General features: G+C 33.5%; 3 protein-coding genes across 3 annotated transcripts; 2 read left to right on the top strand and 1 right to left on the bottom strand.

Annotated features, from left to right (window-relative positions):
- The first annotated feature begins 1,119 nt into the window (after positions 1 to 1,119).
- On the top strand, positions 1,120 to 11,878 carry LOC140054327 (telomerase protein component 1-like). The gene is made up of 15 exons (XM_072099271.1): positions 1,120 to 1,181; positions 1,948 to 2,170; positions 3,850 to 4,094; positions 4,349 to 4,533; positions 4,629 to 4,857; positions 5,296 to 5,379; positions 5,528 to 5,842; positions 8,058 to 8,160; positions 8,288 to 8,415; positions 8,576 to 8,779; positions 8,920 to 9,132; positions 9,338 to 9,538; positions 10,042 to 10,263; positions 10,528 to 10,708; positions 11,117 to 11,878. The coding sequence occupies exons 2-15, from the start codon at positions 1,954 to 1,956 to the stop codon at positions 11,281 to 11,283; spliced, it is 2,694 nt and encodes an 897-aa protein (XP_071955372.1). The 5' UTR covers positions 1,120 to 1,181; positions 1,948 to 1,953; the 3' UTR covers positions 11,284 to 11,878.
- Positions 2,166 to 21,026, bottom strand: LOC140054328 (protein CMSS1-like). Its single transcript, XM_072099273.1, has 6 exons — positions 20,943 to 21,026; positions 20,193 to 20,302; positions 19,812 to 19,944; positions 19,191 to 19,417; positions 18,715 to 18,997; positions 2,166 to 3,978 (listed from the first exon to the last, which is right to left on the bottom strand). The coding sequence occupies exons 1-5, from the start codon at positions 21,022 to 21,024 to the stop codon at positions 18,734 to 18,736; spliced, it is 816 nt and encodes a 271-aa protein (XP_071955374.1). The 5' UTR covers positions 21,025 to 21,026; the 3' UTR covers positions 2,166 to 3,978; positions 18,715 to 18,733.
- On the top strand, positions 12,908 to 17,951 carry LOC140055566 (telomerase protein component 1-like; the record flags this gene model as incomplete). Its single annotated transcript, XM_072100901.1, has 11 exons — positions 12,908 to 13,129; positions 13,582 to 13,766; positions 13,986 to 14,131; positions 14,676 to 14,926; positions 15,092 to 15,188; positions 15,384 to 15,511; positions 15,879 to 16,082; positions 16,199 to 16,411; positions 16,615 to 16,809; positions 17,164 to 17,385; positions 17,862 to 17,951. Coding segments are annotated over exons 1-11 (1,953 nt in total), but the record flags the coding sequence as incomplete, so codon positions are not given.
- Positions 21,027 to 21,102: the final 76 nt, after the last annotated feature.

Below are 21,102 nucleotides of genomic sequence, written 5' to 3'. Positions count from 1 at the left end.
CCCGACTGTAGTCGCACTGTACGAAATGAACTCTTTCGGAATATCAGCCTCGACAAAAGCACTGGTCGTTGTACAGGCTGGAGTAGGTTTGGAAAGAACAGTTAATATGATAAATTTATATCCGTTAGAATTCCAACACCTGTAAACACCTGTTTGTCCAAACGATGCGTTGTAAATATCTAATGATATTAACAGCAATGCACTGGTCGTAGACGTGTTACAAGATATGGTAAATTCAGGATAAACATGTCGATCCCCAGAAGAACATGTTCCTTCTAATCTGTTACTTCCATATCGTTTTGTCTCATAAGCAAATTTCAGGTTGAGGTCGGTTAGACAGTGCATTGTCAGATTTGAACCTTCGTAAACTGTATCTCTGGGTGAAACGTTGAAATAAAGACGATCGCATTGTACTAATGTAATTATCAATGCAAAGATGACCAAATATTTCACCGAAAAACTACTCATAATTAGTTGTTGTTGGTTTATGTACGCAAACAGACTGAGTGAATGTATTTGCTGTAGTACAATGTTTTACACAATAACATGCAAACATTATGTTTATGTTACATAGAAAACGTTGTAAAACCAGAATGTACTTTCGATTATTTTTTAAATAGTTTTTAATTTTAAATGATGTTTATCAACCACATGACTACAATACCCACGGATTGTTTAGGTGCTTTTTAGCAATAGCAACTCTGAGCAGCTAAAAATGTGTAATAAAATAAATAACGAAACAAAAATAAACATAGTCTAGTCATAAAGTAAAACAGATCTGATGTGATGTATATTAGTAAGATATATCCAGTATGCGATATTTAATCACAAGCGTCAGTGTTGAAAACTGGTGATTGTGTTTGTACTGGCTTAAAAACGTAAACAAATGTAAACGGCTCTATCAAACTAGTGCTTAAATATGGTAGTGATATGCACAAATATGGTAGTGATATGACGTCATCGTGTCCATATATGGGCCCATTTTTTTGTCACATAAAGTATGATAGTGCAGACAGGGCTTTAACTTGGTCACCTTTTCAAATGTAATTGTCCATGAGGCGTTCCATAGTTGTCGTGTTCAGCGAAGCGTAAAGCAAACTTGGCAACTGTCAACACTCACGGCAGGGAGGTGGTAAGACGCTTCAGAAATTCAAGAAGAGAAATGTAAATGAATAGATAAGGTAATATTAGTAAAAACCATATGCTTAATTACAAATATTAGGTGAAATAATCGGTAAATTAATTTTTCCTGTTAAAAATACAAACAATTAGCAGTGTATAATTTCTTAAGTGATGTTTTATCAAGCCCAACTTTAAGTATCAGCTCAACAAGGGTTAAGTCATCCTAACAAAGTTAAGTACCATCCCACAGGATTTCCTTTGTAACGCGTGGGGGCAAACAAAGGTGACAGGCTAGATACCAAAGAAAAACCAAACACAAATTAAATTGGTTATTTGTCTAGATAACATATGAATTAATTTAGTTTGTATTGTTTTGGTTAGATAATAAATTGTATTGTTATTTTTCTTTTAAATTGACTCGCTCTTATTGTCAAAAAAAAAAATTGTTTCCTAAATTATTTCCTACTAAAAAAAACTAAAGACATTTTTTACCAGTCCAAAGGGTTGTAAAGCTCTGTCTACACTATCAAACTTAATGTGACAACCAATGTGACGCACCCATAATAGACATGATGATGTCATAGTACTACCATATTTAAGCATATCACCACCATTTTTGGACACATCACACTTTTTTTTGTCAAAGTAGTTTGATAGTGTAGACAGAGCTTTAAGGAGTTGTATTTCTTCTTTTTTTTTGTCTTTTATGGGTACGTTTATTTCAATTTGCTGTTCTCTATATAAGGCATAGAATATGTATATTCTCTTGTATTATTAAAATTAAAAACAAAGGTTGTATTTCTTCTTTACTTTATTTTTTTGCAGAATTAAATGGGGGCAACAGTTTCAATACGTGGAAGGAGCGAGCAGGATAAACGAGTTGTGGCTGGCATGCGCCGCTCTATTCCAGGCGGCCTGTATTTCAGCAATGGGCTATACATAAATACACCAACGCGGTGCTTCTCAAGACAGGAACAACTCAATGTGTTAAGATCATGTGAAAATACAATGCAAAATGCAAAGAATTATTTCTTTGACATTAATGAAGGTGAGACTTTATTTTATTCGTGCTGGTTCCGTTTCGCACCTGTCTTTTATTTCAATTCAATTTAAACAACATTTATTAAAGTCAAAAAGACAAAAAATGACAAAAAGAAACAATGGCAAGAGAAAGAAAGAAAATGGACGAAGGCAGATCCCAGAAAGATGTGAATCTTGTTGCCTTTACAAATTCCCTTTCGACTCCAAATTTGTTAAATAACCATATTGTAAATACTACACCTTATAATTAGGCCTTATATGTACTTTGGAAAGGAAAATCAGATAAAAGGTAACAAATAAATCCTTTAAAACAATGATTACAGTATATTTATTTATTGGCGGCACTCAGAATCATCAACTAAACTTATACTTACTTAAAACAAACAAAAGTGATTTCAATGCAGTTTGTCGTACCATACTATAATGTACAGTACTGTATATTGTGCTCTAAAGGAGTTAAAACCACATTCATAGTTGAAGACAGTTTGTATCATATCAGAGAAGTTCACTTTCCCTTTTCTATATATTCTAATCCAAGTTGCACTAGATATGTACCCTTTTGTGTTCTATTATTTAAAATCTGGAATTTACATTGTTTAAAAACTTCCATCTGAGCAGTCACATTGTATGACTATGTATTGTATGTAACAATATACTGTACATAAGTATATTCTATTGTTGACTTTCATACACACAATATAATTTTTACAAATCTTTTTGATGCTGTACATTTGTTTATGATGTAAAAAGCTCTGTCTACAAACTTTATGTGAGAAAAAACATTTGATATGCCCATATATGGACATGATGATGTCATATCATATTTTGGCATATCACTACCATATTTGGGCACATCACACTTTTTTTTTCAAACTAGTTTGATAGTGTAGACAGCTTTAGGCATTTTTTGCATCTTGATGACTTTTTACACACAATTAATTATGAGAAATCTCCTTTTTTATGCTGTATTACATTTGTATATTACAGTATGTCTGAGAAAGAAACAACTTTTAAATATATTCTGCTTCTTATTTCCGTATATTTCTAACAATTGACAAAAAAATAATATATTGTCATTTATTTCCTTTCATCGCTTGAACTGATCCAGGATAATGTTTGTGGTTGGTCACTTGAAAGGGGAAGTTACTCAAGCGATCAGGCTTGTATTTGTCGTTCTTATACATATTAGAATAAACATCCTGATCATTGGATTGTAGATAGTAGTCATTAATATTTAAACAGTTGTGGAATATCATTGTTGATATACGGTACTTATCTTGCAACCAGAGTGTGTTATACCAGACAGTGCTTCTCTGGTTTATATTGATAGAGTGCGTTATATCATAAAGATATTATAGTGAATCTCTATGGTTATTTATATACTGTATTTAAAAAGGTAAGGTTATGACAACGACACTCTAACAATAGGTAGAATAAAAATCTCTTATTTTGAAATAAAAAGGGTTAGGTGATAAGGGACAAATGCTGATTAACACCTATTTTTAATGTTTAAATTATAGAATGGGGACATTTTTATTTTAGAAATGTTCATTATCCATAAACTGAAATTAGGGTAATTCGTTCCTACCCTGCACCGCACCACACTATCTTGTCACATTCAAGGTCCTATAGTGTTGTATTTGCCACAATGTTGTAAAACCCACTCTCTCGTTGTTGTTTCCACAGAGCTTGGACTTGCGGTAGACAATCATTTCTGTGAATCCAACATGTCTTTACCGACCAATGAAACTGAAATACAGGAATGTGTCAACAAATGCTGGGAGCAGATTGAGAAGCAACGGCGGGAACACAAATCTAAAACGAAAAACAAAAAGAATGAGGAAACAAATCAGAATTGGCAAGTCATCCGCATTTTTGTTTCATCTACATTCCGTGATTTTCATGCAGAAAGAGAGGTTCTTGTTAAAAAGGTTAGTAATTCATTCCAATCCATTCTTGATACCTTCTATTTGTTCATTTTCATCTTAGATTGTTGAATCTTAATCTCTTAAAGAATTTATTTGAAATTTTATTTAAATAGTTATATAATAGGTTTTTATTTACACAATTATTGTTCTTGCATTCTAGTAAAATGTAAAAGTAAAATGTCTTTAATTCTCTAGAAATTTAAAAGTGAATCCATTGTTTTATTTTGAGAACTCATGACTTTCTTTTTATTCAAAAGGTTTTTCCTGAATTACGAGAATGGTGTACACAGCACCACCTACAGTTAATAGAATGTGATTTGCGGTGGGGAGTACCACGTGATTCGACCACTAAAACGACAATATGTACTTGTTTAGATGAGATAGAACGATGTCATGAAGAAGCAGAAGGAGATGGGTTCTTTCTTAACATGCTAAGTGAAAGGTCAAAGCAAATAAAAAATAATAAATTTAACCTGTTATTATTATATATCCATAGATATACTATAATTATAATAATTTAAATTTCTATTGTTTTAGATATGGATGGGTGCCAAATAAGGAAGCAGTATCAGCTGACCTCACCAAGCAATATGATTGGGTGCACGGAACCTCGGTCACTCACATGGAGATTGTACGAGGGGCTTATACATCAAACAATCCAAATTCATTGTTTCTTATAAGGGATTCATCGTTTCTTGAAGATTTACCTACTGATCAAAGGCCTGGCTTTGTTGATGACTCCGATTATTGTAAAATACAAATGAAGGTAATGTACTCACTTACTCACTATTAATTAGCCTGTGTTTGAATATTAAAGAAAAACAACATATACCGTACTTCTTGAAGATTTACCTACTGATCAAAGGCCTGGCTTTGTTGATGACTCCGATTATTGTAAAATACAAATGAAGGTAATGTACTCACTCACTCACTATTAGCCTGTGTTTGAATATTAAAGAAAAACAACATATACCGTACTGTATATGATATTTAACAACAAATGAATGGCAAACAAGTAACAATTTTCCAACAACAGGGCCGTAGCCAGCAGTACGGTTGGTATTAAGGTTTCAACCTGACCACTTTGTCACAGGGGCCTTTGACAACCTAGTGGCTTGAACAGAGATTGTTCCCCTTTCTTGCGAAAACCACACCACTTTATATCTTGTGGCTACATCACTGAATAACCTTTTTTCAATTGCAGGAACTAAAAAAACAACTGAGAGAGACTTTTAAAGAGCAAGTTTTTGATTATTCCTGTAAAGTTGATTCTGTTGAAAATGGAAAGGTACGTACCGTACAGTTAGCATTCTGTCAAAATTCTTCATAAAGTATAAAATAAAATTTCTATGCATAAATTATAAATATAGTTAAGTTTTACATATGAATCAATACTTGTAACTTGTTAATAATATGACTAAATATCATCATAAAAGGTTAAGATGGTTGGTCTTGAAGACGATTTTGCCAAGACAGTTTTGGACTTCTTCAAGTCTGCCATAGCAAGGAAGTATCCAGAAAAAGAAGTAAAGAACCAAACACCAGAAGAAATAGAAACACAGCAACACCAGATATTCATGGAGCAAAGAGGTACTATGGTGTTTGGCAGAAGCAAAGAAATCCAGAAGATGCTGACATTTGCCAAATCAAGTAAGGACTCAGAAGAGGGTAGTTCACCAATGCTGGTTGTTGCAGATCCTGGTCAAGGGAAGAGTGCTTTGATGGCTAAATGTGTCAGAGAATCAAAACAGGTAAGCTAGCAAGGAGGAGTGCACATTCTTTGAGCTGCATATTATTAGTTATCCGCTTGGTATACCAAGCGGATAACTCCTTGTTATTGTATGAGATCAACATTTTTTTTCTGTATTATTCTTCTTTCCTTCCTTCCTTTTTGTGAGTCGCGTTTCTCTAAAATGTGTAAACATAACATTTCATAACTTTGACAACATATGGGCATTTACGTGAAGTTGTGCACCTCCTATTTTTGAATGACGTCATAGTTGCGCAACGTGACTTACGCGCAATTTTATGAATTTCAATGATTGATCATAGATTAAAAACCAAAAGTCATTTAGTATTGACACTTTGACAAAATTTAAGTCATATCAGGGGCAAACTTTCTACGGATTAAAAATGGCATGTTTCACAAGAAGTTACGCGCGCACGCGCATTTAAAATTTCAAAATGCGCAAAATTAATTTCTAATCAACTTTTTACGCGTTTCATGTCATTTTGAGCATGTCAAAAATTCCCACGGGCGCGCAATTTTTTACGCACGCGGTGCGCACGTAGCGATAAAAACATATTTTTTTCTCTTGAATTATATTTTTCAAGCCTTTCCTAGTAATTTTGAAAACAATTTAGAACTTTTCCAGTTTAAATAACGCCATACGAACACGTTGAATTAGACAATTTGTGCGCGTTTTTTATGAAAAAGCTTAAAAAATCATCAAAATAATGTCTTTTTTTAAACAGTCATAGTTTCTAAAGTAAACCGTGAACCGTTTATTTTTATTACAAAATCTAGAAGTTGATGAGTTGCAGATATCGGATCATGCATCGATAAGGCTAAAAAAACATTGTGACGTAATCGTATGGCCACACGAATGTAAAATATAGGATTTTTGTCTGTTTCGTTATTGCTCATCACATTCAATGGAGCGCATCACGCTTATCTGTATTCCTTTTTCTCCTATATTTATATATTGTCTAGGTCAATCAACTTTCTTTAGCATGAGATAAAAATATTTTAATTTTTATAACGTCATCATGCCTAAAAATTTTAATTACGTGGGTCATTAATTTCATCTTTACAGTAAATTTTAATCTGTAATAGCTCGTAAGAATAAAATGTGATAATCACGATTGAAACGTTTTCTGGAAGCTATAGGATTGTAGATACGAATTCATGTAAACATTTTGCCAATCGGATGTTGTGACGTTATCATATTGCCAGTTGAATAAAAAAAGTCGTATTTTCATATTTTGCGTAATAGTTCATCACATTTAAATGTGCGCGCACCAACATTTTACGTATTCAAATTTCTTCTACACGTTAATATGTTGTTGCTAAGATAATTTTCTTCAGAAATTGCTATCGTTGTGTTGTTTTTTTTATGACGTCATCATGTTAAATATTTGAATTAAAGGCAGGTCCCATAATTCAGTTAATATGTCATATAATAATACAGTAGTACAATGTACACCAGCATAGTCACTGATGTGAGCAAATTGTTGTTTGCCGCCCTCTGTATCATGTAGAATTAATGTCTCCTTTTATACACAGTGTACTGTATAATTATAATAGCCTACAAGGCGAAAATACAGGACCACCTCTTATTATAGTTTTTAACGTATGACGTGCACGTGGCATCTGTCGTGCGGATAACTAACTCGTCAAAGTGACGAGTTTCATGTCTAGTATAAAATTACATATGCTTGGCTGTGTCTCTTTGCGTATTTCCCTCCAATTATCTAACATTAGGTGTACATCCCCATTAGAACTTTTTGGTCAAAATCCTTATCAGATAAATCAACTGAGCAGGTGATAAATTACCTGAATCCTATTATACCCCTGTGATTTTATTAGCTCTCTTGTAATTGATTGATTAGGACAAGGTACATTCTTCAGTATTCAAGGTCAAAGGTCAGGCAAAAACTAGCAAAATTCGGTGATGATCAAAAGGTTTAACGACCTGCCTATCAAAGACTTATATAAACACATGTCACAGTAGGAGGTTAAGTGACATTTACCCGAAGTTTTTCAAAACTTCGGGTAAAAATGAACACATTCTCTAATGGGGCTGTACACGTAATGAACAGAAATGAATCCATTATTTTTAGGCTGTTCTGAGCAGAAAATCAGCAGATCAGCTCCTCAAACTTGTTGCGCATGACCAATCGTATACATCTATTGTGTCTTTATACTATCAAATATTATTATATGTATTTTTTTGCAATTGACAGGAAGGGTTGAATGTGTTTTATCATTTTGTTGGATGCACAGCCCAATCAACAGATGCATCGAATCTAGTCTACAGACTTTGTGAGACTCTGATAAAAACTGAAAGTAAGTTCCCAATGAAAGTTGAATTGTAATGAGCATCATTCAAACATTATTGTGAAACTATAAATGCTATTGATAGATAAGTAGATTGATATGATCTCACATGTATGTATTTTAAAATTTGTTGCAGATGCAGAATGGACCGAGTTAAAAAAGAAGTTTAATTATGAAAGAGCTTTGATACTACTGGCAAACCTCTTGAAGGAATTTGGAAAAACAGATGAACAGCTTCTGATAATAATTGATGCCGTCAATCAGGTAATGAAAACAATATAATAAGTAAAACTAAGTCCGCACTTTTGACTTTAGTGGAGCCTAATAGCCATGACCTTTATTATTAAAGTAAATCATCAACAAGAAGAAGGTGAGTTTGGTTGCATCAGCGTTTTTCATCTATTATTTTTAATATCCATTACAGCTTGTGAAGGGCAACGACAATCTCAAATGGATTCCACCAAAAGTGATTGGTTCGATACAAGTTATTATAAGTACTACAAGAGAAGGTGGCACATTGCAAGAAATCAATGATATGCTGCCCTCTGGAGAAAGACTCAATCTCGCGGACTTGGATGAGTCAGCTAAAATGGACATAGTTCAGAACTATTTTGGACGGTACAACAAGGTATGAAGTTTTATTTGAGAAAGTTCACAATGTTTGTAGTGTAGTTGAAATGAAAAAAACTATAAGATTATGCAACATTTTAAATATTTCTCACAAAATCAATTGTCTGATGGTTCAGAAATAACACATTTTTTTATCAGAAACTAGATCCTGAACAACTTGCTTTACTTGTCCAATCAGAAGGCTCCAAAAATGTCCTGTGGCTGTCACTGGTTTGTGAAGAATTACGCATCTTTGGAGTTTTTGAGGAAGTCACTCAACGCATAAAACAACTTCACCCATCTCTAGATGGTTTAATATCAGAAATTATTCAACGAATGATAAATGAGGATGAAACCTCATTTGTGGAGCAGGTAAAAATACAAATTGGAAAGTTTAAACTTAGTGCCAAAGATTGTCCAGTATATAGTTATATACTGTATCAACTGTCTCTTAAGCCCCAATAGCTAATCAATCAAGTAATATATTCAGGGCAACAATTTCTAAAAATGTGTTTGTTAAACTAACACTTTTGTGTTGAGGCAAATTTTTTATTTTTTTCTTATCAATACTTTTCAGATACTGTGCCTCTTGGAGTGTTCTCAAGCTGGTTTGAAAGAAACTGAACTTCATTTTATGTTGGGAGATTGCGAGAAAAACGAACTGGTTGCAATGTTGCCATGGTCACAAGCTAGACGAACCCTGAGGCCATTCTTAAGGAACTCTAGCGGATCAGGAGGGGAACCAATGTTAGATTTCTTTCATGCATCAATTAAAAAGGTTTGAAGAACTTGATAAAAATTGCTTTATAATTATCCACTCTTTATATATAACTATCCGGACACAACGCACAAAAAACTTCATTACTTTCCACGGAGTTTTCAATGATTGGTGAATGATCAGTAACTGAGTTATGATAAGCAAATTGTGAACCCCTATTGGTTTGTGTTACTGGATGTACTATGATGGCCATTGAAAGACTGATTTGTGGACTATGATTTATTTTAGTATTACTTGTTTGGACTGTGTTATACTATGTGTTTACATATTTACTATTATATTTATGTCAACTTCATCACTGCTTACTTGATGCAATAAAGGAAATAAATAATAATAAAACTATCATTCCTGATGAAGACTTAGTGTTGCCTGAAAGCTCTAATTTTTCTGGCTGTCTTATTTTATTGTTTTGATTTAGCTTTTTGCTTATTTTATTTTGTATCTCCATTGAGATCCATTCCTGATACAGTTTTCTCTCAACCATAATTTCTCTTTCTTTATAGGCAGTAAAAACAACCCTCCTATCAAGTCCAGAAAAACAGGAAGTCCAACACTTAAGACTTGCAGAGTTCTTTCAGTATCATTGTCAGAATGATAGTAGAGTTGTCCAGGAGCTTCCATATCAACTGAAGACTGCGGGAAAGACAAAGAGATTGGCAGATTTTGTGATGGAGGACACAAGAGCATCAAAGATGGGCAGGATTATGATTTCTAGAACGTTGAAAGTAAGTTGAATTTAGAATTTAGAAAAAACTAAATTTAGCATACAGTAACAGGCAAACTCTTATGATTGGTTCCCACTAGAGACGCAACACGAGGACGTAAACGCAATGCAAGTGAATTGACCAATCACAAGCGATGGATTATTCAAACTGTCGCTTGTCATTGGTTAACACGCTTGCGTTTACGTCCTTGTGTTACGTTCTAGTGGGAACCAAGCTTAAGTGATCATTGCTAATATAGTATGGTTTGTATTATTATCTCAACAGGATTTACGATGTCAGAAACGCTTTTTATCTCCCGGCCCATTTGCAAAAATGGTTAAAATTTGCACATTTTGCCAGAACTTTAGAGGCGGGGTTGTCAAGCGTTCTGCATGGCCTAATAAACAGGTTTGCCTTATGTGTGGGGAGTGTGTGGACCCATTTCAAAACAAGAAAGAAAATGAAGGTAAGATATGTTCATCTCTTGCACTTAAAGACCACTTTTTGAACTGGTAGCTTTTTGAACTAGTAGCATTTTAATGCCTTAAAAGCTTAAGTTCACAATTCAAATAAAGTTGTGCCTTTCAACACTGTTGTGATCCAATAGTGAATTTACCTGGAAAGGCCAAGCTAGAATTTGTAGTACCGTATAACAGTGCTAACTGCCACCTCTAATGCTGATAGACCCATTTATAGACGTACATGATGATGTCATATCACTACCATATTTCGGTACATCACATTATTTTTGTCAAACTAGTTTGATAGTGTAAACAGAGCTTAAAGGTTGAGGTAGGGAAACAAAGTCTAAGATGTATTATCATAGTAAAAAAAAATCAGTTATTTAAGTAATTGAAGAGTCGTTTTCTTTCAGCAATGTTGTGCATGGACCATTCAAGGGGCATATTTGGAACACAAGACACATGTGTTGTTTGCAAGAAACCCATGGGTGCTATACACAAACCACTACCTATGTATGTATGCATGATTTGTAATGGTGGAAACCAAAGAAGATGCACAAGACTAGTTACTAAAGAATAGTTACACTATCAAACTAGTTTGACAAAAAAAGTGTGATGTGCCCAAATATGGTAGTGATATGACATCATCATGTCCATATATGGACACATCACATGTTTTTGTCACTTAAAGTTTGATAGTGTATACAGAGCTTTAAAGAATAGTTAGATACTTAACAAACAGAAAGGAAATGGAGACTAGACAATTCTGGTTTACATTTCCGACACTGGACTCTGGCAATTGGGGAAGTTTCCATCTATTGAATAAAAATCAACATTGTGTTCACACAAGAAGCAAAAACAGAAATATGTAATTAATAAACAGTGATAATTAAATCTACAATGTTTTACATACTTTTAATCAAAAGTGGGATGTGTGCTGGAATGAGTCACCAAAGACAGTTTCCAATAGGACAGATTAATGTAAACTATTAGTATAATCTTGCCAAAATATACGGTATATTTTTTTGCTTTTTGTATTGCAAATAGTTTTTTAGAAACAATTATAAAATGTATTATAGTATTTGATTGTCTGATATTTATTGTATTCTGTATTAACTAATAGTTAAAAGATGATTATTATATTTTGATAGTAAACTAAACTTCTTTTAGCTATCGACGACTACAAATCTAACTGCATTTCATTAATATTGCAGTTGAAATGGCAGTTAAAATTTATATAAAAAATATTTAATAATAATAATGAAGGTTTTTCCCATCATATACTTTTCCAAGTCTGTGAACTAAGATATGATTGTAAATATACAAAATTGACTTTTACAAACAGGCCCTAAAATTCATGTCAAAACTTATGACATAATAATATATGACCTTGTATACTACAGTATATAGGAAGTTATGACAAATTGGCCTTATTCAAAACATCAAAGATAAAGCGAGGACAGGTAGCAAAATACATTACAAAGGAAGCTAAGGATATATATGTATTATTATTCACAAGAAATAAGCAGTGCTTTTACAATCAGAGAGAGAGAATTACTTAGGTAGGATCTTTTCTGAAGTTGTTTATTTCATAATAATCTTTAAAACGCAACACATTTCTCTGACTGAAACTGGCTACTACCAGCATTTCTATCATCAATTGCTTTATCCAGATAATAAAAATCAAGGTAAATATTTTGTTAATTTGTTTCTATGTTGAGACATTTGCATAGTATTAGTATAGGCATTGTTTATACAATTATAGGCATTAAATCCAGGGAGACTTATTAGGCAATAATATAAATCTGGAGATATTTGAATCGATACCACTCCTCTGTTTGAAAAATCCTGGATCAACCCCTATGTGCTACAAATCAAAAGTGAAGTTACTGATCTAGTAGTAGTTATCATAACCATAACAAAACTAAATAGTAGAAAGAAAAAATGAAAAAATGTTTTAACTTTTAACAATTAAATTTAACCAAAAAAAAAAACTGGCAGCCAATTTGACAATTGTTTGCTTTAGATTACAGTTACAGGTAAATAAATTTTTTTTAGTAAAAAACTATGCAACATTAGAATGGGATATTCACAAAAAATGTTAACAATTATTTGAATGGAGGCAATATTTATAAATTGTAACAAAGGGAGGCAATACAGGTATATATAATTTGTGTATTCAAGACAAAAGTCTGAACATTACAATGGCTGCCAACACTTCAGAAACATTACCCAAGGACACTGAGAATGAATCCATCCTGGATGCCATCCAAAAATGTTGGCAAATTCTTGAAGCACAATGCTCATCAAAGAAGGAGGAACATATTGGACCATCAACAAAGGCCAGTGGCTGGCAGGTGATTCGTTTGTTTGTTTCATCAACATTTGCTGACTTTTATGCTGAGAGGGAGGTGTTAGTAAAAGAGGTAAGTTCTACGACAATTAATAAAGCCCCACTCTACAGTAGCATTGGTTGTTTTCATAGAATATGTTTTGATCTTGTAATTTCTTATATACACAGTAGTTGCCTTGAACACATTTCACATTGTTGTTGTTATAATTTGACAATTAGGTTAGCTTTTATTTTCTGCCCTTTAGAAGATGCTCTACTCATGAAGAGATGAAGCTCTGTCTACACTATCCAACTAGTTTGACAAAAAAAGTGTGATGTGTTCAAATTTATTTAGTAGTGATGTGCCCATCATGTCCATATATGGGCACATCACATTATTTTGACACATAAAGCTTGATAGTGTAGACCTACTCTATTCGACATTAATGTTTAAAAATGGAAACCGGATAACATACACAAATAATACGAAATTGCAATATTCTTCTAACTATTTTTTTTTAGCAAGTTAGTTTCACTAAATCTTAGGTATTCCCAGATTTACGAGAATTCTGTGAAAAGCGCCACCTACATTTGATTGAATGTGATCTTCGGTGGGGTGTTCCAAAAGACTCTACAACCAGAACCATCCTTTGCACATGTTTAGAAGAAATTGAGAGAGGTCACGATGAGACAGAAGGCAATGGATTCTTCCTGAACATGTTAAGTGAACGGTAAGTGATTTTATGGTTCCAGTCAATGGATAACAAACAAATATAAACTTACAAAATGTGGTGAAAATAAAGAACTACAAAAGACCACTTGGACACTGATTCCGACTCTTAAACAGTCATTCAATATTGAGTCAAAATTACTCTCTGTTTCAAAATGATTGTATCTATTTTGTATTCTCTGCTCTGTATTTACTGTATTAGTGATTTTTGTTTTTATAGATATGGATGGATTCCAGGGGAAAGTGATGTTCCATCTGACATTGTTGCACAATATAAATGGATTCCAGGGTTTTCCATAACTCACATGGAGATAATCAATGGAGCCTTCCGCAATAAAAACCCCAATGCACTATTTCTTCTCCTTTGTGGATAAGGACCCTCTTGCTGTTGCTCAGTTAAAGGTAAGTTACGCCTTTCTAACTTGAAGTATTTGGCAATTATCTTTATCTCAATATTTAGTGTACAGTAGAATGGCATAATTGTGTCACAATTTTTTTTTTAGGAGCTAAAGGGACGACTTCGAGATACCTTTCCAAACCAGGTAAAGGACTATGAATGTGAGGTAGAAGGAATTGAGAAAAATAAGGTACTGTTCAGCAGGCTATCCATCTGCAGCACACTTTAGACTAGAGCCAAGATTTGATTCTGTAGTTTGCTCTTTGCCTACATGTTGTCTTACTTGTGTCCTTTGTAGTGGTTGATTCAGGATTTTGACATAGGGGGTCCCAGCGCCTAAAAGTGGCAAATTTTAAGTGCCGAACTGAAATTAGAATCCACTTAACCTTCTTAACATACACACTGTCAGTAGTACCATATTCTACAATTATCATTTTATAGGTGAGCTTGAAAGGGTTAGAAACATTTGCAGAGCTGGTCACAAACTACTTTAAACAAGCTATAATCACCCAGTTTCCTACACCTTCGGAAGATCCAACTATGTTTATGGACGAGAAGAATTAGTGGAAACCATGCTAAAGTTTGCCACAGACAAGATTGTTATAGAGACAGAGTTCATTAAGTCTCGATGTTTGCCAGCAGAAAACAAGAAAGTCGGTGGTTTGGCTTCCGGTAGTGTCAAGACACCACCCCTGGTGATTATGGCAGACTCTGGACAAGGAAAGAGCGCCCTCATGGCAAAATGCGTTTATGAGGCTAAGAAGGTAAAACATAACAAAAACATCATCACAATGAAATCATATATTTTAATTTAAAAAAAAGATTATTATCAATATCTTATTGTAGGCTGGTGGAAAGAAACATAATAAAAACATCTTCAAAAATGAATATATGTTTTAATAAAAACCATTATTAATATCTCGTTATAGGCTAGTCTGAATGTGTTCTACCACTTTGTTGGTTGCGGATCAACAGACCCTGCTAGCCTCCTGCCCAGACTTTGTGAAGCAATTACTAAACACGACGGTATTATCATACATTATTTTGCATTTATAATGAAAAATCTCTTTCAAACTAAACTTTTTCATTCCCGAATAAAAGTCTTGGTTAACCTCCACCTCCAGTAGTAATGAATGCACCCTTGTCAGGACATTCACTAACATTCACAAACCCTATTGTATATAAATACATAACAATAATTTTTTTTTTTTTGTGCAAAAGACAAGAGATTGGAAGAAATGAAGAGAGATTTTAAGTATAGTCGGGCTTTACCAGTTTATTTGACGATGTTGAAAGAATTCGGCAAATCAAAGGAACAGCTATTGGTTGTAGTGGATGCAGTGAATCAGGTATGATCTACATTATAAACATGATGTCAATATACAACAATACTCATACAAAGTAATAGGTAAAGCAATGACCTTTGACTAGAATATATGACTTCCTTCCTCGTTTAAATGTTTTCAGATTCATTTTATTTCTGTCATAAAGTGAATTGTAAGACACCCTCAGCAGCGGTATGCCGAGGGTATTGTTTAAAAACAATTTCTTTATCTTGTCTCCAAGCGATAAATAAAAATACAATACAAAACATAAAAGAACAAGAAAAAACAACACGCATAACCAGACAGGATCTCTAAAAAATGAACTTAACAATCACTATCTGAAGGTCTTACACAATATACTAAAATAAAATACTTTTCAATTTTATTCAAGTTAACCCATTGTACAGACTTTCTAAAATGGATTCCAGCAAAAAGCTATAACACTGTGCGCTTCATCATCAGTACAACACGTGATCCTGTAACCCTAGGCAACCTCGATTCTGTGTCGCCTGAAGCATATCAACTTGACCTTCCAAACTTGCCTGAGAGTGCAAGAACAAAACTTGTTGAAAATTACTTCAAGTTGTACAATAAGGTAAGATACAAATAAACCGAGACTGTATAAACCTAGTGATTTTTCACATACTTTTAATTGTCATGAATTCTATTTCTGTATAAAAATATATTAATAATATCCTGGATTTTAGAGAGAGTTTAGATCCAGAGCAACTATCCCTGCTCACAACATCTCAAGGAGCTGAAAATGTTCTCTGGTTGTGGTTGGCATGTGAAGAGCTACGCGTATTTGGATTATTTCAACGCCTGACAGAATTTATCAAGTCACTGCCATTCATTCTAGAAGATCTGTTGGCGGAGATCATCAGGAGAATGATAAAGGAAGATGACACAGGCTATGTGAAAGAGGTGAATATTACCAAAATACTCTCCAGCAAAAATGTTGAAAGAAAATCTTAATATTGATAATTTACTGTACTGTATTTTACAATTTAATAATTTAAATATTAACTACTATACACAAATTGTCCTAATCAATACAGGAAAGTTCTGCTTTAATCATGATCTAGAAATATAGTTTGGTAAATGACACTTTCATTTGAATCTTCCAGATTCTATGCCTTTTAGAGTGTTCTCGACAAGGCCTAACAGAAACAGAGTTGAAATTGATCCTTGGAAACTGCCAGACACCAGCTCCAATGATGCTGTGGACTCGGGCTAGGAGAACATTGAAGTCTTTTCTGAGGAATAGCAGCAGACCAGGACGGATAGACCAGTTTAACTTCTTCCATTCATCTATTATCAGGGTACAGTATTTATGATAATTATTTGTTATTTTTTTGCTTTTTTTTAAATAAAATTATTATGATAACAATAACATTTGAAAAATACGAAATCAGATAATGTAAAATACAAAATTGGAAATAACAAAAATATTTATAATTTTTTTAATTTATTATTTATTACTGCTTTTGAACTCAATAACAAAATAAAGAGCTTCTTTCATAAATGAGAACAAAAATTAATTAATGATAAAGAGTCCAATTAAGTCGCCTCACATATGTTTTCTTAAACTTTTCCAAAAAACTCTATCTCTTGCTGGTTATCTTAATTCCATCAATTCATTCAAAGATTCCAACCTGGGGCCTCTTCTTTTTAAGACTGTTAAAAAAGAACTACTAAGTGATCAGAAAAAATATAAAGCAGTCCATTTAAAGTTAGCAGACTTCTTTGAGCATCACTGCAATAATTCTAAACTGGTGATCACAGAGCTGCCATACCAGCTCCGAGAAGCTGGAGAGATCAAAAGATTGGTTAATTTTCTGATGCATGATACCAGACGAAACCAAATGGATGCTTTTGCCATTGCTAAGCAACTAAAGGTAAAATTGATTTATTGTAGGATAAAACTAGAAATCCATTTCACAGCACATTGAGTCCTAATCTTTTCAGTCCAATCAATTTCATGCTCTTCATGATCCAATAGTTTTTATTAATAATTTGAGAAAATTTGAACAAGTCATAGAATCCTAAACTATACAGTTAGTAAGTAGTGTAGTGAGAGGATGAGCAGTTAAGACAGTTGAACTGTAATTTATGGCAAAGGTTTGAGGCTTACTCGCTCCATGGTTCTGATGGTAAAACGAGTCTTTTTGGAGAGTCCACAGAGACGACATTGTTTGTGGAATGCTCTATATAAACACTTAACATTAGAACGCTAATTCAGGAAACACTTTCTCATATAAAATGAAAAGGAGGTATATTTTAACACTATGGCAACCCTACATAGTGGACAATTTATTGGGTCCTGAAGGTGTCCCCTTAATAATAGAGGTTATACTTTGTTCTTAATTGACAGGATTTTCGTTGTAAAGCAGACTGGGAACGAGATGCAACATCACATCCTATGAGGATGTGTGTCGCCTGTGCAGATGCAAAAGGAGGCATCAGCAGCGTGGTGTCGCGGAGGACTAACAGAAACTGCTGCGTTCTGTGTGCTAATGAGGTTCCAAAACTCTATCAACATCAGCAGAATGAAGGTATGAACATGCATCAACCAAATATATTCAATTCAATATTCAATTAGTATTTATGGTTTTGTTGCATAAAAAGATAGGAAAGGTCATATGAGCTATTACTGACCCATTAACATCTACGGTAGTATCAAGCAAGTAAATATTTTGTGTAAACTGCTAAACTGCATTGCTAATACTGTATAAATCACTAAGTTAAATATTTAAAAATATAGTAAATCCTAATTTTATTTTGTTTAGCTAAATGTGTTTGAATATACAGCATTGCATTACTGTACAGTATCTGCAATAATAATACTAATAATTTTCTTTACATATAGCCTATTATTGCAAGGAACATCAATCACTACAACAAAACCAGCTTTGCTACATCTGCAATGAAACCCTTCCCTCCAAAGGGAGCGTGCCTTTGTACCAGTGTAGATGATGTAGAAGAAGCACAAGCAAAAGATGTATTTTCATCAAGACGGACTGACAGACAGACTGGATAAAAAAAAAACTTTTGACAAGTCGTAACAAAACGTTGGTCTTTGCAGCTCTATATATAAGCCTATGAAAAAGTTCTGAATTTATTTCTCCGCTCTGTTCTGCTTTACATTTACATTGAATTCTGTACCACATCAAGCAATTTAGAGAAAATAAATTTCTTGGAAAAACATCACAGAATTAAAAACTTACTTTAATGCTCTCTGTGGTTTCAGTAAATACCAATTTTCAATCGACTTCCATTTAATATCGTCGGCAAAACATTGTCTTTCAAAAAATTCAACAAATCCTTCTTTATCTCTGGTATATCGACCATTCTACGTTTTTTGAGATCGCGAAAGTTCCAGTCCAAAATGACATATTTGACCGCTGTAATGTCCAAGGCATCTTGGTCAATGAGTGATGAGACACGGTTTGGAGTACCAACAGCAAAATGGACTTTGTTTTTTGACAAGAATTTTGATTGCTCTGAAACCTATTAATATAATATTAAATAATTAATATTGCAACTTCACTTATAGTAATAATAATTATATAAACATAAGGATATTGAAAAAAGTGTAGGCAGGGCAAGTCTAGCGCAGGTTTGCAAAAATGGCATGTGGGCTAGTATCAGCTAACTACTATAGTAGGCTATTGAAAAAAAAAATTCCCCGTTTTCTACTTACTTTCATATGTTTCGCAAATAATTTGGCAGAAGTACACTTTCCTTTAAAGTTATTTGCTTGTCGATTTAAATCTACCGCCCTCTTTGCTGCGGATGTTATAACTAAAACTATTGGAGATTTTGTCTTCAACTCATCTGAGGCAGACAGCTTCTTCCACTTTCGTATTGTACAAGTTAAGTACGTTGATAGATCATTTAAATATTCATTGTGTGGAAGAAAATTTTCTTCTGGAAATAGAAGTGTTCTAAAGTTTAGGATAATGTACCAAAAAATGAAAAAACTATTTATTACTTAACTTTAAAATGGAATAGCAACAAAGTCATGGTTTTGGATTGTACATTTAAACTTTTCTATGTATTGTATGTCAGTCAACTCTCCCAATACCAGACACATTTGGGCTGGCCTAATATGGTTTTTTTAATAGTCTGGTATTCGGAATGTGTTTTTAATGGTAAAACAGAATTTGGGACCTTCTGGTTGTTGGGAGAGTTTCTGGTTTTAAGAGAGTCCGGAGAGTTGATTAATAAAAATATTCAGATTCAACATAAATGGTATACTTTTTTTAATGTACAAAATGACCCAGATTGTTATAAGATAAATTGTTATTGTAAAACGACTTACCAGACAATATTAAGTCTTCAAATTCTATAACGGGAATCTTTCCCTTAAAGTTATCCCGTAAAGATGCAACTACATCGCTCCATTGCCCTGCAGATTCCTTAACTTCTTCCTCTTCAGTTTTCTTCTTTTTAGGCTATGTAAAACAAAACATAGTTTATTAATTAATTTTAACCCAAAGTCTCAAGTAGGATCAAATATGTGACCGACACTCTTGTTGATGCTTAAAGCGTGCTGTATTGCATAATCAAACACAATTATAGAAAGGGCATTTTCTTATGTAGGTTGCGTCGCTAGTGGGAACCAAGCTTTAATGATCTTTTCTCACACTTAAACTTGTTTATTAATTTTTGCGAGACAGTATATACTAACTATTGTTATTACCTTCTTCTTTTTCTTTACTTGTCCACTTGTCTCCTCTACCACAGCAACTGCATCATAACTTCTTTTCTTATTTCCAGCACCTTTTACTTTGCCTTTCGAATTTGAAACATCTGTTGAATGATAATAAAAAAGAAATACTAATAGTATTTAGTTATCTATAATTCTTAATTGAATTTTTATGAATTGCCCAAATGAAATGTCAGTAAAATTGTATTTATTTTATTTTTATTTCAACAATATTTTACGAGGGTGGTGCATCCAGCCGAAGCTGATCATTATGGACCCTCACTTAAGTGTATGACACTATTTACAATATAAATTATATGAAGACCACAACACAAATAAAGCTGACAGAAATCATCATTTATTTAATTGTATGTTTACAATTATTGACTCAGTGGTACATTAAAAAAATAATTAGGCGTAGGCCTAGACCTAAGTCTATTCTTAATCCAACAATAATATAGTTCACCACCTCATCCTAAAACTACTTTTACCACAATCAGCCGCGACCAAGTGTTAGGCGGCCGAAATTAGGGCTAGTCGGCAACCTTCTGCGGTGCCGTGGTGGTAAGTTTAGAACCTACTTACAACTCTTGTGAAGGCTAGCATTTGGCCTAGCCTACCTAGGGCCTAGCCCTATATTGTTTACTAAATAGAGACATCTTATTCTTATTAAAATCTAGGACTAACAAGAGATATCGAAAATGTTGCTCTAAAAAGGAAGTTTCATGTAAAATCTTATTATACCATATTCTTGTTCTTTATCGGCGTATTTTTCAGTTTGTTCTTTTTCTGTCAACCACCACTCGTTGTCCAAATCGTCGCCCATGCTTGTTTTTTGTCGTCTGCTGACTTTTTTTCAATTCTATCTTTGCTCTCTCTCGTCACACATAGAGGGGGTGCTCAA

Source organism: Antedon mediterranea, chromosome 7 (genome assembly GCF_964355755.1).
Source record: "Antedon mediterranea chromosome 7, ecAntMedi1.1, whole genome shotgun sequence".
Taxonomy (NCBI): Eukaryota; Metazoa; Echinodermata; class Crinoidea; order Comatulida; family Antedonidae; genus Antedon; species Antedon mediterranea.
The sequence above is the reverse complement of the archived record's forward strand: the minus strand, read 5'-3'. Positions and strand labels throughout refer to the sequence as shown.

What these genes read in the sequence shown, in the direction of transcription:
- LOC140054327 (XM_072099271.1), top strand. Translation starts at nt 1,954, where the DNA reads ATGGGGGCAACAGTTTCAATACGTGGAAGGAGCGAGCAGGATAAACGA. An exon ending in AAACCTCATTTGTGGAGCAG is followed by an intron (nt 9,133 to 9,337) that starts GTAAAAATACAA and finishes AATACTTTTCAG; the next exon opens with ATACTGTGCCTCTTGGAGTG. An exon ending in TGATTTCTAGAACGTTGAAA is followed by an intron (nt 10,264 to 10,527) that starts GTAAGTTGAATT and finishes TTATCTCAACAG; the next exon opens with GATTTACGATGTCAGAAACG.
- LOC140054328 (XM_072099273.1), bottom strand. Translation starts at nt 21,024, where the DNA reads ATGGGCGACGATTTGGACAACGAGTGGTGGTTGACAGAAAAAGAACAA. An exon ending in AAGTAAAGAAAAAGAAGAAG is followed by an intron (nt 19,945 to 20,192) that starts GTAATAACAATA and finishes TGTTTTACATAG; the next exon opens with CCTAAAAAGAAGAAAACTGA. An exon ending in TATTTGCGAAACATATGAAA is followed by an intron (nt 18,998 to 19,190) that starts GTAAGTAGAAAA and finishes TTATATTAATAG; the next exon opens with GTTTCAGAGCAATCAAAATT.